At 55.4% G+C, this 13,176-nt stretch overlaps 3 protein-coding genes across 3 annotated transcripts; 2 read left to right on the top strand and 1 right to left on the bottom strand.

Annotated features, from left to right (window-relative positions):
* Nucleotides 1-3,890: 3,890 nt before the first annotated feature.
* Nucleotides 3,891-7,256, top strand: CCOS01_01688 (NAD-specific glutamate dehydrogenase; the record flags this gene model as incomplete). The annotated part of the gene is made up of 3 exons (XM_060449881.1): nucleotides 3,891-4,188; nucleotides 4,248-7,167; nucleotides 7,223-7,256. The coding sequence occupies 3 exons, from the start codon at nucleotides 3,891-3,893 to the stop codon at nucleotides 7,254-7,256; spliced, it is 3,252 nt and encodes a 1,083-aa protein (XP_060318531.1).
* A 1,693-nt stretch (nucleotides 7,257-8,949) lies between these two features.
* CCOS01_01689 (acetoacetate-CoA ligase) lies at nucleotides 8,950-11,613 on the bottom strand (the record flags this gene model as incomplete). The annotated part of the gene is made up of 3 exons (XM_060449882.1): nucleotides 8,950-10,213; nucleotides 10,288-10,865; nucleotides 11,398-11,613. 3 exons carry the CDS (start codon nucleotides 11,611-11,613, stop codon nucleotides 8,950-8,952), a joined length of 2,058 nt encoding a protein of 685 aa, XP_060318532.1.
* Nucleotides 11,614-12,078: 465 nt separating this feature from the next.
* CCOS01_01690 (uncharacterized protein) lies at nucleotides 12,079-12,575 on the top strand (the record flags this gene model as incomplete). The annotated part of the gene is made up of 2 exons (XM_060449883.1): nucleotides 12,079-12,207; nucleotides 12,330-12,575. 2 exons carry the CDS (start codon nucleotides 12,079-12,081, stop codon nucleotides 12,573-12,575), a joined length of 375 nt encoding a protein of 124 aa, XP_060318533.1.
* Nucleotides 12,576-13,176: the final 601 nt, after the last annotated feature.

Genomic DNA, 13,176 nt, shown 5'->3' on the forward strand with positions numbered 1-13,176 from the left:
CCGGGTACGCACAGGACGGCCCATGGAATGCTGTTTTGCGAGAGCTCACGGGATCCAAGGCCGCGCGCTGAGAGACCGGCCGCCCGGACGTGTGGCTCTGCTGGGCAATACCGATTTTGACACATTTGCCTGCGGTGAGTAAGACCTTATGCCTTGTTGAAGGCTATCGCCATCGGGTTTGGCTGCTTTGACTTGTCATTTTGGACCTGGCATCCGAGATGGCTCATCTTAGATCGGTTCTGTTATGCGCTCTTCTCTGCTTCATCCTTTCGTGCCCTCTCCCAAGTCCCAATCCAACCGGGCCGGTCATGTTGGGTAACACAGAAAAGTATGATATGAGGTTTGAAGAGACGTCGGGTGCCCGCTCCGACACTTGGACCTCGAATGAAAAGAGGTACCTGGCAAGGTATCCTTACGAATAGAGGATGCGAGAGAAAAAAATGCAAGAAAAAACTGGAAAGTGTACCGCTGCTGTGTGGATTGAAGAGCCTCGAATAGCCGTGACATGTAAGGAGAATTGCAGATACGTACACTGGCAAGTCTCTTGTACCTGCTTTCGGTCTTTCCCACGATGCCTTTTTGCAGAGAGAATAACCGAGAAAGAACGGCACAAGGAAGTACGGATACATCTGATGGGAAGAAGTATCTACGTACCGTTGGATACGTACCGTTGGAGGGCATCGTGGTCTTCCCAGTGGATGTTTGAGGCCTTGGTGGTTCCTTGGTGCCCCAAGTGCCCCTCCATTGGCGCATGTGATGTGCCCCATGTGGCAGCTCCCAGGCCTCACTGCTTCAGCTTCCGCCCCAGCTTCCCAGCCAAAAATGTCGCCTTACGCCGTCAGGTACGATGGGGCATACGGCAGCGATGAGGGTGAGCAAGTACCCTTTCCTCCTGTACCTCTACTCCAGGCGGACAGGCGGACCCAGGCCCGGGACGGTCGCACTCGCCAACACCACCACCGCCGCGCCGCCTTCGCCGCCAGGTACCGCAATACTTACGCAGTAGTACCTACCTTACTCCGTACCTATATACTTGGAGAAACTTGAGAAGGAATAGGTACCTTCCCGCCTCTCTCTTCCCTCGAGCTGTAAGCCTGTGATCCAATCAGCAAGGCTAATTGGAGTCTGCTGCCTACCCGAAACGGCTTAGCCCGGTTTCTGTTTGGTAATAGTTCGCCATTTGTGCTGCGGGTGAAGTCATCATCGTGATCCAACTCGTAGTAGACACTGGACGAGAAGCCACGGGAGCTTCGTTCGAAAGGGCGAGAGCTGCAAGGATGCATGTCGACGTGCTTCCCCTGGAGGCCCTGGAGGGTGGAAAATATGCAAAATTTCCTTCACAACGTCTCCCGTCTTTTGCGAGTCACCTGCCCGGTCAAGGGGGGTGTGTGTGTACATGGAAGAAGGGACTTGGAGAGACGTACTCTTGTAGAAGGGAATTAGAAGAGAGAAAAAAGTTCGACTGGGAAAAGAATGGCCGGCATTGATTTCTTGCAGTCAGAAAAGCATTCGTCGCCGTCGTCGTTGTTGTTGTCAAGTCATCAAGTACCTGTGAGTATAAAGCCTTGAGCCGGGCCTCTTGGATCGTGAGTTTCTCAGTTCCTGATCGACTTTGCTTTTTCCTCATCCTCATCTTCATCCTCGTCTCCTCCTCCCCCTTTCAAGAGCCTCAACTAAAGCTCGAGGTTAGACAACTTCACCCAACAAGCAGCATTTACCCGCTTGCTGTTACTCTTTGCCTACATCCCTCCCTCACGCTGTGGCTTCGTTCCTACTGGCCAAATAAGACCTGCCTTATCTCTCAATCTCTGAGCCACCACAAAGGTAAACAACATACACACGCAGCTCTCCCGTCATTCTCTTCACCAATCCCAAATTGCGTCCCTCACCGTGTCCGCCTATGGGCTCCCTATCTCGCGTCAGCCACACACCTGTAGTACACAGCCCAGCCAACAGCCGTCAGCCAGCTCTCTCAGCAACCGGCCCGACGGCGTGGTGTTCTGTTGTGTCGCCCCCAATTGCTGCCCTCTTGCTTGTGCCTTTCAAGTTTCCACCACCCCAGGCCCGTTCACAGCCCTGTGGCCACGGCTGCTACGACCCTGTCCGCCCGCCTTGCTGCTATTTTCAGCTGAAGGCAGCAAAAAACGAGTCGATACGGGAGCGCTAACTCTCACTCAGTTCAGGGTCCCTTATCTCTCAGAAACCCGCCCCTCGGTGTTGCCACATCCACATCTCACCAAGTCACAGACTGAATTTCTGGTATCTTTGCTGAACCAGGATCTGGATCTGACGAAACAACTTCTCTCACTCTGAATTGCCATCACTTCCTTCTCGAATCCAGCGAGAAAGATTCCAGGCCCCTCTTGGCCGCAGGTCGCAACCCCACCGGCATTCCAACCAAGGCCAGAACCTCTGACCCAGACGTAACCGATCGACCCAAACCCGGTCCTCGATTTCAGTTCTTCACCCCCTGGGGCTTGAGCAAAACTCACCAAAAAGGTACCAGCTACCAGCGAATTGACCCCAAGCCGGTCGGATGGCTGTGTTGCCCGGGATTCCCATCATCCACCTTTACGTCAATTGACGCATTCTCGATCACCCTCTTCTTGTTCTCTCTGACTCTCGGGGTTGTAACAAACACAAGAGAAGAAAAAAAGGTACATTGCTCCCCCCGTACCTGAAAAGCTGAATAAGATTTGCCCTGGCCTTCCATATTACAACAAGTCATGGGCAATAGCTTCCACAATTCCAATACGGGACGTCCTGCTGACCACTAGTCGCGCTTACAAGGAAACTCCCTCTCGCTCTGCCCGCGGTTGCTTTCCTCTTTACACAGGAAAACACGTATATATCGGCCTCTTCTAGGTTTTGAGATACTTCGTCCTCGAACCTTTCCTGCCACGCCCACGCCCCCCTTCTTATCATCCGCTGCCTCCTTTCATCCCGTCTTCATCTGTCAAAAACAGCCTGTTCTTGCCATTGGCTTGTGAGACAACCCACGGCTCCTCTATCATTCACCACAACCGTCAACAACAAAGCTCAGGCCAAGCACCTTACCGTCAAAGTGCCCCGCCGGATCACCTCTCCGAGACTTTGACATCAGTCACTCACCTCGGCTTCACCTACACTAGATTCCACGTCCTACTTAACAACCACCACGCCCCGCGATATCTGCACTCCTCCCCGGAACCAGACATCGTGTCTCTCATCCTCTATCTTTTCCCTATACCCCTATACCGACCAACCGACCAACAGTCGGCAAGAAGCAGCTATCCGAGCCCATTGTTAGCTCTGCATCTGCTTTCCTACCTGATCCCGTATATCTGAATCGGATCAGCATCGCGCTAGTCTACCGGAGACGCAAGGTACGCCCGCCCGAGTTCACCTCCCCCAACTCCAAATTCCCATGCCCTTTCACCTCTCGTTGGCTCCCCCTGCCCATCCCTTATCAGTCCACCCATTGCACGAGCCTACGGCGGTGAAGCTTCAATGCTCCCGTTGCTCTCTCGATTCCTACCTTTGCGCGCGATTCCATTTCCACAACACAGCACTTCTGTTCTACCTTGCGGGCCCTGTCCAATTCCCAGACCGCATTGTCCAGAGCAAGAAAGCCTGCTCTAGATCCCCACGATCCATTGACGGTCCCGGTCGTCGCAATCAAACGTAACGGGCGCTCGACAAAGCTGTCCTGCCAGCAGTCTGACACTGACTCACAAACATCATGTAACTTTTCCTGGTTGCTGCGATGCCTCGTTGTCCCCGTCAACATACTTAGACCCTGGGGACGCCCATCCTGACACTCGTCTTCCTCTCCCTCTTCACCACAAACCGTCTCCCGCCATAATCACGCTACTTCTTCCTGCCATCTTGTTGATTCGCTACTCGCCACAATGTTGGCCTTGTCAATCAATACTGACCTTCCTACCATGGATAGGTATTCTTCAGAGCCAGACCCCCTCGAAGAAATCACCGACATCATGGCGACCGCCGCCCCTCCTCGTAACAAGATGCTGGGCCAGGTTCAGGCCGACTCAGCAGAGAGCAGCCGTGGCCCCTCTCCCCAGCCAACACATTTCAGCTTGCCCATGGCTTCTCGCTCAAATGGCAACGGCCACAGGGTTTTGAGGTCAGCAACAGTTGGCTACATTGCGCCGACTTTTGTTGGCAAGCAAGAGCAGATGGAGCAGGGTGAGTTTGTTGTTGTCCAGGAACCAAGTCGAGGGCGTCACTAACACGCGCAAAACTAGTCAAGGAGCTCATCAAGAACAACGGATGGATCCCAGAAGCTCTGATTGAGGAGCAAGTCACATGGTTCTACGACGAGCTCGGCATCGACGATGTCTACTTCAAGATTGAAGTTCCCGAGGTCATTGCCAGCCAAATCACATCTCTGTACGCCGCCAAGGTGGCCGCTTTCGCCCGCGAGGACAAGCGCGAGGAGATCAGACTTGACATGGAGGCGCATGATCATGCCATTTACATCGACACGAGCGAGCCCGGCAGGACGTCCATTGCTGGACCCCGCTACGAACAGCGCCTCGAGGCCAAGTATCTTGACCATGTTGGCAAGACCAAGTTCCGTGTAGAGACCTTCCGCTCTCCTGGAGTTCTGGGCGCATCACCAACCTCTAAGGCCACCCTGCGCTGCTACTTCGTCTACCAATGTCTCTTCAAGCAGAGCCCTGAGACAACGGACCCTCACGAGACCCGTTTGGAGGTCATTGCCGACAACGGTTTCTTGCAGAAGGCCACCAACAACACCAAGCAGATCTACCAGGAGATCATTGATCTCGCGGTCAATAGAACTGGCCCCGTCATTGAGGTCTTCGACATTGAGGGCTCTCCTGAGAAGCGCTTGGTCATTGCCTTCCGCTCTCGTACTGCCCGTGGCCTGTTCTCGGCTCTCAGTGACCTGTACCACTACTACGGCGTCACCAGCTCCAGAAAGTACGTGGAGCAATTTGCCAACGGTATCACGGTCATGAGTATCTACCTTCGTCCCGCTATGAACATCGAGGGTAACTTCCCATCGTTGGACCAGTCGATCCACCAGATTACCAAGGAGATCTCCCTGCTGTACTGTATTCCCCAGAACAAGCTGCACTCTCTCTTCACTGCCGGTGAGCTGAGTCTGCAAGAGACCGTTTACGGCCACTGCGTCTGGGTTTTCATTCAGCACTTCCTGAACCGTTTGGGTTCTGAGTACATCTCCCTGTCAGAGATCCTGGACCCTAAGAACCAGGCTCACACAGCACTTCTGTCCAAGCTGAAGCGCCGTCTGAGGACGGAGACTTTCACTCCCGACTACATTCTGGAGATCATCCAATCGTACCCGGGCCTTGTTCGCGCCCTCTACGCTTCTTTTGCCTCGGTGCATCTTGCCGTCGGACCCGACTTTGACCGTCACTTCATCGCCCCTACCCCGGCCATTGAGGTCTTGTCCGATGCCAAGCTCAAGGAGCGCATCACTCGCGATGTTTCCAACGAGCACGAGGAGATGGTCATGACCGCCTTCCGGGTCTTCAACAACGCCATTCTCAAGACCAACTACTTCACTCCCACCAAGGTTGCCCTGAGTTTCCGCCTGGACCCCTCTTTCTTGCCTGAGATCGAATACCCCAAGCGCCTCTACGGCATGTTCCTCGTCATCGGCGCCGAGTCGCGCGGTTTTCACCTGCGCTTCAAGGATATTGCCCGCGGTGGTATTCGCATCGTCAAGTCCCGCAGCAAGGAGGCTTACGGCATCAACGCCCGCAACCTGTTTGACGAGAACTACGGCCTGGCCAGCACCCAGCAGCGCAAGAACAAGGACATTCCCGAAGGCGGTTCCAAGGGTGTCATCCTTCTTGACCCCAAGATGCAAGACCGCGCCGAGGAGGCCTTTGAGAAGTACATTGACAGTATTCTCGACCTTCTGCTCCCTGCCCAGACTCCCGGCATCAAGAACCCGCTTGTGGACCTGTACGGCAAGGAGGAGATCATCTTCATGGGACCCGATGAGAACACGGCAGAGCTCGTCGACTGGGCTACTGAGCATGCTCGCGCCCGCGGCGCACCCTGGTGGAAGTCATTCTTCACTGGCAAGTCGCCCAAGTTGGGCGGTATTCCCCACGACACTTACGGCATGACGACCCTGTCTGTCCGTGAATACGTCAACGGTATCTACCGCAAGCTCAACCTCGATCCCTCGACTGTGAAGAAGATGCAGACCGGCGGTCCCGATGGTGACTTGGGCAGCAACGAGATCCTTCTCAGCACCGAGAAGTACACTTCCATCGTTGACGGATCTGGTGTTCTCGTTGACCCCAACGGACTTGACAAGCAAGAGCTTCTCCGTCTTGCCAAGTCAAGATCCATGATTGTCAACTTCGACATGTCCAAATTGTCCAAGGATGGATACCGCGTGCTGGTTGATGACAACAACATCAACCTGCCCACTGGAGAGTTTGTCTCCAACGGCACATCTTTCCGCAACACCTATCACTTGCGCGATACTGGTCTCACCGACTCCTTCGTTCCCTGCGGTGGTCGTCCCGAGTCCATTGACTTGATTTCGGTTAACAAGATCATCAAGGACGGCAAGTCGACCATTCCCTACCTGGTTGAGGGCGCCAATCTCTTCATCACTCAGGATGCCAAACTCCGCTTGGAAGAGGCCGGCTGTATCCTGTACAAGGATGCCAGTGCCAACAAGGGCGGTGTCACGTCTTCCTCCTTGGAGGTTCTTGCTTCGCTCTCGTTCGACGACGAGAACTTTGTCAAGCATATGTGCCACGACGCCAAGGGCCAGGCTCCTCAATTCTACAAGGACTACGTCAAGTCTGTCCAGGCAAAGATTCAGGAGAACGCCCGCCTTGAGTTCGAGGCCATCTGGCGCGAACACGAGCAGACCGGTGTTGCCCGCAGCACCCTCTCCGACAACCTGTCCAACGCCATCACCACCTTGGACGAGGAGCTCCAGCACTCCGATCTCTGGAAGAACGAAGCCATCCGTCGCTCGGTCCTCCAGGACGCCCTCCCCAACCTTCTTCTGGAGAAGATTGGCCTCGACACTATCATCGAGCGCGTCCCCGACTCCTACTTGCGCGCCATCTTCGGCAGCTATCTCGCCTCGAGGTTCGTCTACCAGTTTGGCAGCCAGCCTAGCCAGTTTGCTTTCTACGACTTGTAAGTTTTCCAGCGCCCTTCAATCCATTGAACATGATTCTAACCTTCTACTTAGCATGGCCAAGCGTATGGCGAGCGTCAAGCAGTAATCTTTTTTTCGAGTGTTTTTCAATCAGGCGTGTTTCTGTTTTCCCTGCATGATAATGGGTATTGGAGAATTGGATAAGTGATTTCGTGCTTCCTGGCATATACACGCATGGGTGGTGCGAAAGAAAAGACAGAGAGAAAAAGGAACATCATGACACGGCAGTAAAAAATTGAGCAAAGGACCATAGTCCACGCTTAGATGGTGGATGAATTGCATACTAATAGGAGTTATCGGGCATGGTTATCAGATGGTTTGAACCTGATGGTCGAGAAGATCACAGCAGTTATTCAATGAGACTTTTTAACCTCAGTTTGGTGTTTTCTCCTTATCTTGATCCTCATGAATTCACTTTTCAGGCCCAGCTTGCATATGTTTGAGCTTTCCATCCTACATCCCTGCATCCACGGCACTACTGCTTGTAGGGGCGCGAGTTAATATCGTGAAGCCGCCTTTCGGTAGACGTGATGTGGGTTCGATCGGCCTCACAAATTTGCCGATGATTGATGGCATGTTTTCCCGTACGGGATGGTAGTCTACGGAAGACCTTGGAAACCTTGTAACCTACAGAGGGCCAGGATTGAGTTCTATCCTACCACAAGAATCAATACCTAGCCATAACGGATCCGGAACGAAGAGAGCAGAGGACAGATATAAGCTCTGACGTCCACAGCTGAAGAGATGAACGTAGAAACACGGAAGCGAAGCAGGGCATGTTGTTGATTAAAGGATTGGAAGGACATGCGGATCTACGTCCACGCCCTCTCTCTCACGCCTACCTTGTAGCATAACCTTGCCCCCCCCCCCCCTCCCCTTCCCCCAGTCAGTCTTCCGTACCACACTACCGAACTCAGTGTGGTGTATCCAAACTGTCGGGACGGCCCCTATGACCACTCGGTCCGCTCCGAAGGGGGGAGGGGGGAGGGGGGAAGAGCTTCTTGGGATGGGTAGGATAGGCGGGCTGTAAGTGCTGGGGACTGAAAAACTGAGATAGGGCGAGACTGGAAGGCGTGGGGGGTTCATTGCCATATAGGTACACACCCTTTTACCTTTGTCCCCCCCCCCCCCCCCCCCCCCCCCCCCCCCCCCCCCCCCGCCCCCCCCCCGCCCTGGGACGGAGAGGGTGTGGGGGGGTTGTCCGTCGGCGGCGGGGGCGCCGGGCGCTGCGTGGGGGTGACGTCGGTAGCACCCCCTTTTTCTCCTTCCCCCCCCCCCCCCCCCCCCACGGCCTGCGCGGATCCCCGGAGATCTTTCAATGAGAGAGAGAGAGGTTTTCGGCGCTTTGCTCCGATGCGGGCGGAGCCGATCCGGCTTGAGATCCGAGAACTCGGCAACATGTTTTTTTTTTCTTTTCCTTTCTCTCCTATCAGATGAATATCTGGTCATGAACGCGGTTGGACTGGGTGACGATGGTACAGGTACAGAGGGAGAAGCCTGGTCAATCCAAACTGTTTTGAATTTCTATGCCACTTGATATAAGTTTTCTAGCTTAGCTTCAGATCCCTGGATCGAGGCATATGCCCAAACATTGCAATTTTCTTTTTCCCCCTCATGAAGTCTAGATCCCTCCCATGACGACCTTGTACCTGATTAATATAGTTCCCACTTCTAAACAACCTTCAAACAAGATATACCGCGGGGGAGACGGGTAGGACGCAAGAAACGAGCGGGTGAGTCAAATACGTGGACGCAAGACTCTAGTGCGTCTCGGCCCACGCGCGGAACCATTCCAGGGCCTCGGGGTTAGCGACGCTGGCGTTGGTCTTGACGTCCATGCCGGAAAGGATCTGCTTGACGGCAACTTCGATCTTCTTCCCGTTCCCCGTCTTGGGGATCCCGCCGCCAGCCTCTTCAATAACACCAGGAACATGCCTGGGGCTCAACTCCCTCCGAATCACACTCTTAATCTTGCCCCTCAGCTCGTCGTCGAACGCGCGGCCCGCGACGGGAACGACGAACAGACACACCGTCTCGTCGGCGTCCGTGGCGCGCCGGCGCCCGACGCAGACGGCATCCTCCACCTCGGCGGCGAAGAAGCGCGTGAGGATGTTGTAAATCTCCGCGGACCCGAACCGCACGCCCGCGGGCTTGAGGACGCCGTCGGAGCGACCGAGCATGACGAGCGAGCCCGTGGCCGGGTTGGGGATCTTGATGAAGTCGCCGTGGTGCCATACCGCGCCCTTTACGCCGCAGACGTCGGCGAAGCGCTCGAAATAGGCGGCTTTGTATTTGTTGTCGCCTCCGGTGCCGAAGAAGGTGAGGGGCTGGCAGGGGAAGGGGCGGATGCAGATGAGGTCGCCTGGGTGGGTTGGGTCCGGGAGGGGGTCGCCCGAGAGGGAGTCGACGGCGCGGATGGCCATGCCGAGGCCCGCGCACTGGATCTCGCCGACGCGGACGGGGAGGAGGGGGCAGGGGGCGCCGAAGAGGGAGATGATGTCTGTGCCGCCTGTGATGGAGGCGAGGTTGACTTTGGCGGGGAAGGCCTTGTAGACGAAGGAGAAGGTGGAAGGCGGAAGGGGGCTGGCGGTGGAGTAGATTGCCTCGAGGGCGGAGAGGTCGATGCCGGGCTCGTTTACGGGGTAGACTGCGTTGGCCTCGAGGGCGGTGAGGTAGGCGGCCGAGGTGCCGAAGTGGGTGACGCGAAGGTCGGAGAGGAGGCGGGGGAGGGAGAGGTGGCCGTGGGGTTTGAAGGGGGAGCCCGAGTAGAGGACGAGAGTGGCGCCGACGGCGAGGGCGGAGACGGACCAGTGCCACATCATCCACGAGGTTGTGGTGTAGTAGAGCATGCGGGACTTTGCGGTGAGGGAGCCGTGGAGGGCGTGTTCCTTCTTATGCTGGATGAGGGTGCCGAGGGCGGTGTGGACGATGGCCTTTGGCAGGCCGGTGGTGCCGCTGGAGTAGAGGATGTAGAGAGGATGTGAAGGCGGAAGCTGCTCAAACTTGAGAGGCTCATCGGGAGAGCTTGGGTGAAGATGTTAGCAGGATGCAGTAAAGAGGCTTCTGGTGAGTTTTTCCAGGCGTTGATGATGACTGACCTTTGGAGGAACGACTCGTACTCATCAACTGCGACGCCTGTTGCTCTCAGGCCGTCAATGGCAAGGTCGCATGCAACATTGTTGATGACAATCACGAGCTCGAGGCCCTCAGGCATCAGGGCCTTGACGATCTCCTCCGTCTTGTCGGTACTGCTCCACTCCTTGCCGTTGTACACGGTGCCGTTGTCGGCGAAGAGGACCTTGGGCCCGATTTGCGCAAGACGGTCCAACACTGCGCTGACACCATTGTCGGGGCTAATACCAGTCCAGATGGCGCCTACAGAGGCAGCAGCGAGAGCGGCAATGATGGCCTGGACGTGGTTGGACACGAAGCCGGCAATAATGTCGTTGGGCTTAACGCCGTGAGCCCGGAGGCCGGCGGCGCATCGGCGGACGGCGTCTCGGAGCTCGGCCCATGTTGTGGAGACGGAGGGGCCGAGTTCGGTGGTGGTGATGGCTGCGACGGATGTGGGGTCGACAGCGACGTTGGCGGGGAAGAGCAGGTTCTCGGCAAAGTTGAGACGGGCTCCTGAGAAGAAGTCTGGACGCGGGTACATGGGCGCGTTGAGCGGCAGGACCTAAGGGCGTTGGCCCATCGGGCCGGATCAGCTATTGGTCTGGGAAAAGTGAGGTTGAGGTGTTCTTTGGAGGGGCAGCACGGGCGCCGGTATAGGAGGGGGAAGGCGTTGAGATGGGCAAATCGGCATTCCCATGGGCTAGACAATGGCTCATGGCATGACTCAATTGCTCGGGGATGATGGTCATGCAAAAGCTGTATGCCATGACCACATAGCTGTCCGCCTCACTCGAGGCAGTATCAAGGTTCTTGATGGGCGTCCTGACGAGGGTTCAAGACACTGGTGAGGACCATGGATGGCATTGGCGACTTTGATGGTGTCTCTCTCTGGCTGTTGCTCGCTGTCTCTGGCACTCGCGTAGAGTTTGAGCCCTTCCTCTCAGACTGATGTCACACAACCTCCTTCTCTTTTACCTTCTGCCTGCTATCTTTCAAGATTGGCAATAAGGCGCGCCAAGCATGAGCAGGGCAAATAGAGGATGAGGTTGAGTTGAGTTTGGGGTGAGTTGACGAATAGCATTGGTCCAGCGTACCTTGTCGAACGGCTTAGAGGCGGTGATGCCCACAGAATGCCAGACCTCCTCCCAGAACTCTGCCACGTTTTCGACGGACCACTTGTACAGACCGGGGTAGTCTGCCAGTTCGAGTCCATACTTTTGATTCACCCGGAGAAGAAACGCCCACATGGGAGTCGAGGTGGGGTCCGGGTGCCGCCAGAGCTCGTTGCGCGTGACACTGGTGATGGTCATGCTGGGCGGATTGGATGAATTGGAGGGAATTGAGACGATGAGAGACGGAAGAGGCAGTCGGTGCTCTCAAAATGGGACCTAGATGTTGGGTATCACGGCGACGATGGTGGTCAAGTTAAAAAGGGGGAAGAAAATGTTTTCGAAAATTGTGTGCAGCACCGCGCCAAAGTGAGAGTCGAGAGATTCCGGCCGGAGTGGAGGGAGAAGAGTTGGGCCGTCGCAATCCGAGGATGCAGTTCCGCAGGAAGATTCCGAAAAAGGGTTGAGGACGCAGTACCAGAACAATCTGCTGGACCGGAGTCCGGGGGTGGGGGTGGAATCTGCTGCACCGCACATCGGCGAGGGAGGGCAAGCAGCTCATCGTCAGCTTAGTCTGCTTGGTCCAATTTCCACATCAACTCTTCTTTTCTCAGATACTGTGTGTGGCCAGCTGACTGTGCTTCCGTTTCGCATTGGAGCTCGGTCATGGCTCGTTGCTCGCCTGTTCTTGTCTTCGGAGAACCTTTGACGAACCTCGACATCTCAAACATCGCAGTTCATGGACGCTCTGCTGAGAACGAGGACCGTGGTGAACTGTGCTCTGCCTTAGCTAAGGTACCCGTGGATCATGGACAGTAGTCGTGCTGTTTGACGCTGTACCTGCATCTGGTAAAAAAAGACTGGTACGACAGGCGAGCCTGTAGTGTACGGAGTAAGCTCTAGAACTAACAACACAGCACTTGCAGACGCTCCCCAGAGTCCAGCTCATCGAGGCACATGAGGCTATGCAGGGCACACCTTGGCAAGGACCTTCACGGCTTCAGGCACTTGAGCGAGGCGTTCATGGCATTGGGAACCCAGAGACTCGCCCATTCCGCTCTGTGGCTGGTGCACCAATGCGCCCCCCTCCTCTACCCTCCCCTTCGATGCGTCTCGTTGGACTCGATCAGTGTTGCGCTATCGCTGTCGCTTCATATCGATAACGTTGTCCAAGCGGACTGGGAAGACGTCTCAGAACGGGACCCAATGCTGGGGTGAAGCCTGCAAGTCGACGGGCCTCAATCAAAGATGGTGCAGTGACAGCTCACACAATTCCACAATCCCACAGTTGAGGATCTTGTTACACGGGTAAACAAGCACTGCAGACGGGAGATTGTGTGAAATGTCATTGGCCGCACCCAAGATTCCTAGTATCATAATCTGGCGAAACCACAACACGCGATTCGGTCATCGAAGAGATCGAGATGGCCAACTAATGTCACCAAGGCCTCGGGAGACTAGCCGATATGCCGTACATTGCAGGTGGGTCGATGACTGCCATTGAAGATTGAAGGGTCGCGGAGAATACAAACGTGTAACAAAGAAGCAACGGCATATCGTCAAGCCGTTGATGGAAATTCGAGTCTCGAATTAAATGACCATTCGTGCTGTCCCATTTCGAGCTCGTGTTACCCAACGTTGTGTCCCAAGTCAACGGTCAAAAAAGCGAGACATGCGCTGCGCCTCTGGTTCGTTCGACCCATTGCCAACTGGCCATCCGAGCGCCTTGGTTGCTTTTCTCTCTCTTTGCCTTCTGCAACGTCT

This window comes from Colletotrichum costaricense (genome assembly GCF_030867565.1).
Source record: "Colletotrichum costaricense strain IMI 309622 chromosome Unknown Scaffold_2.1, whole genome shotgun sequence".
Taxonomy (NCBI): Eukaryota; Fungi; Ascomycota; class Sordariomycetes; order Glomerellales; family Glomerellaceae; genus Colletotrichum; species Colletotrichum costaricense.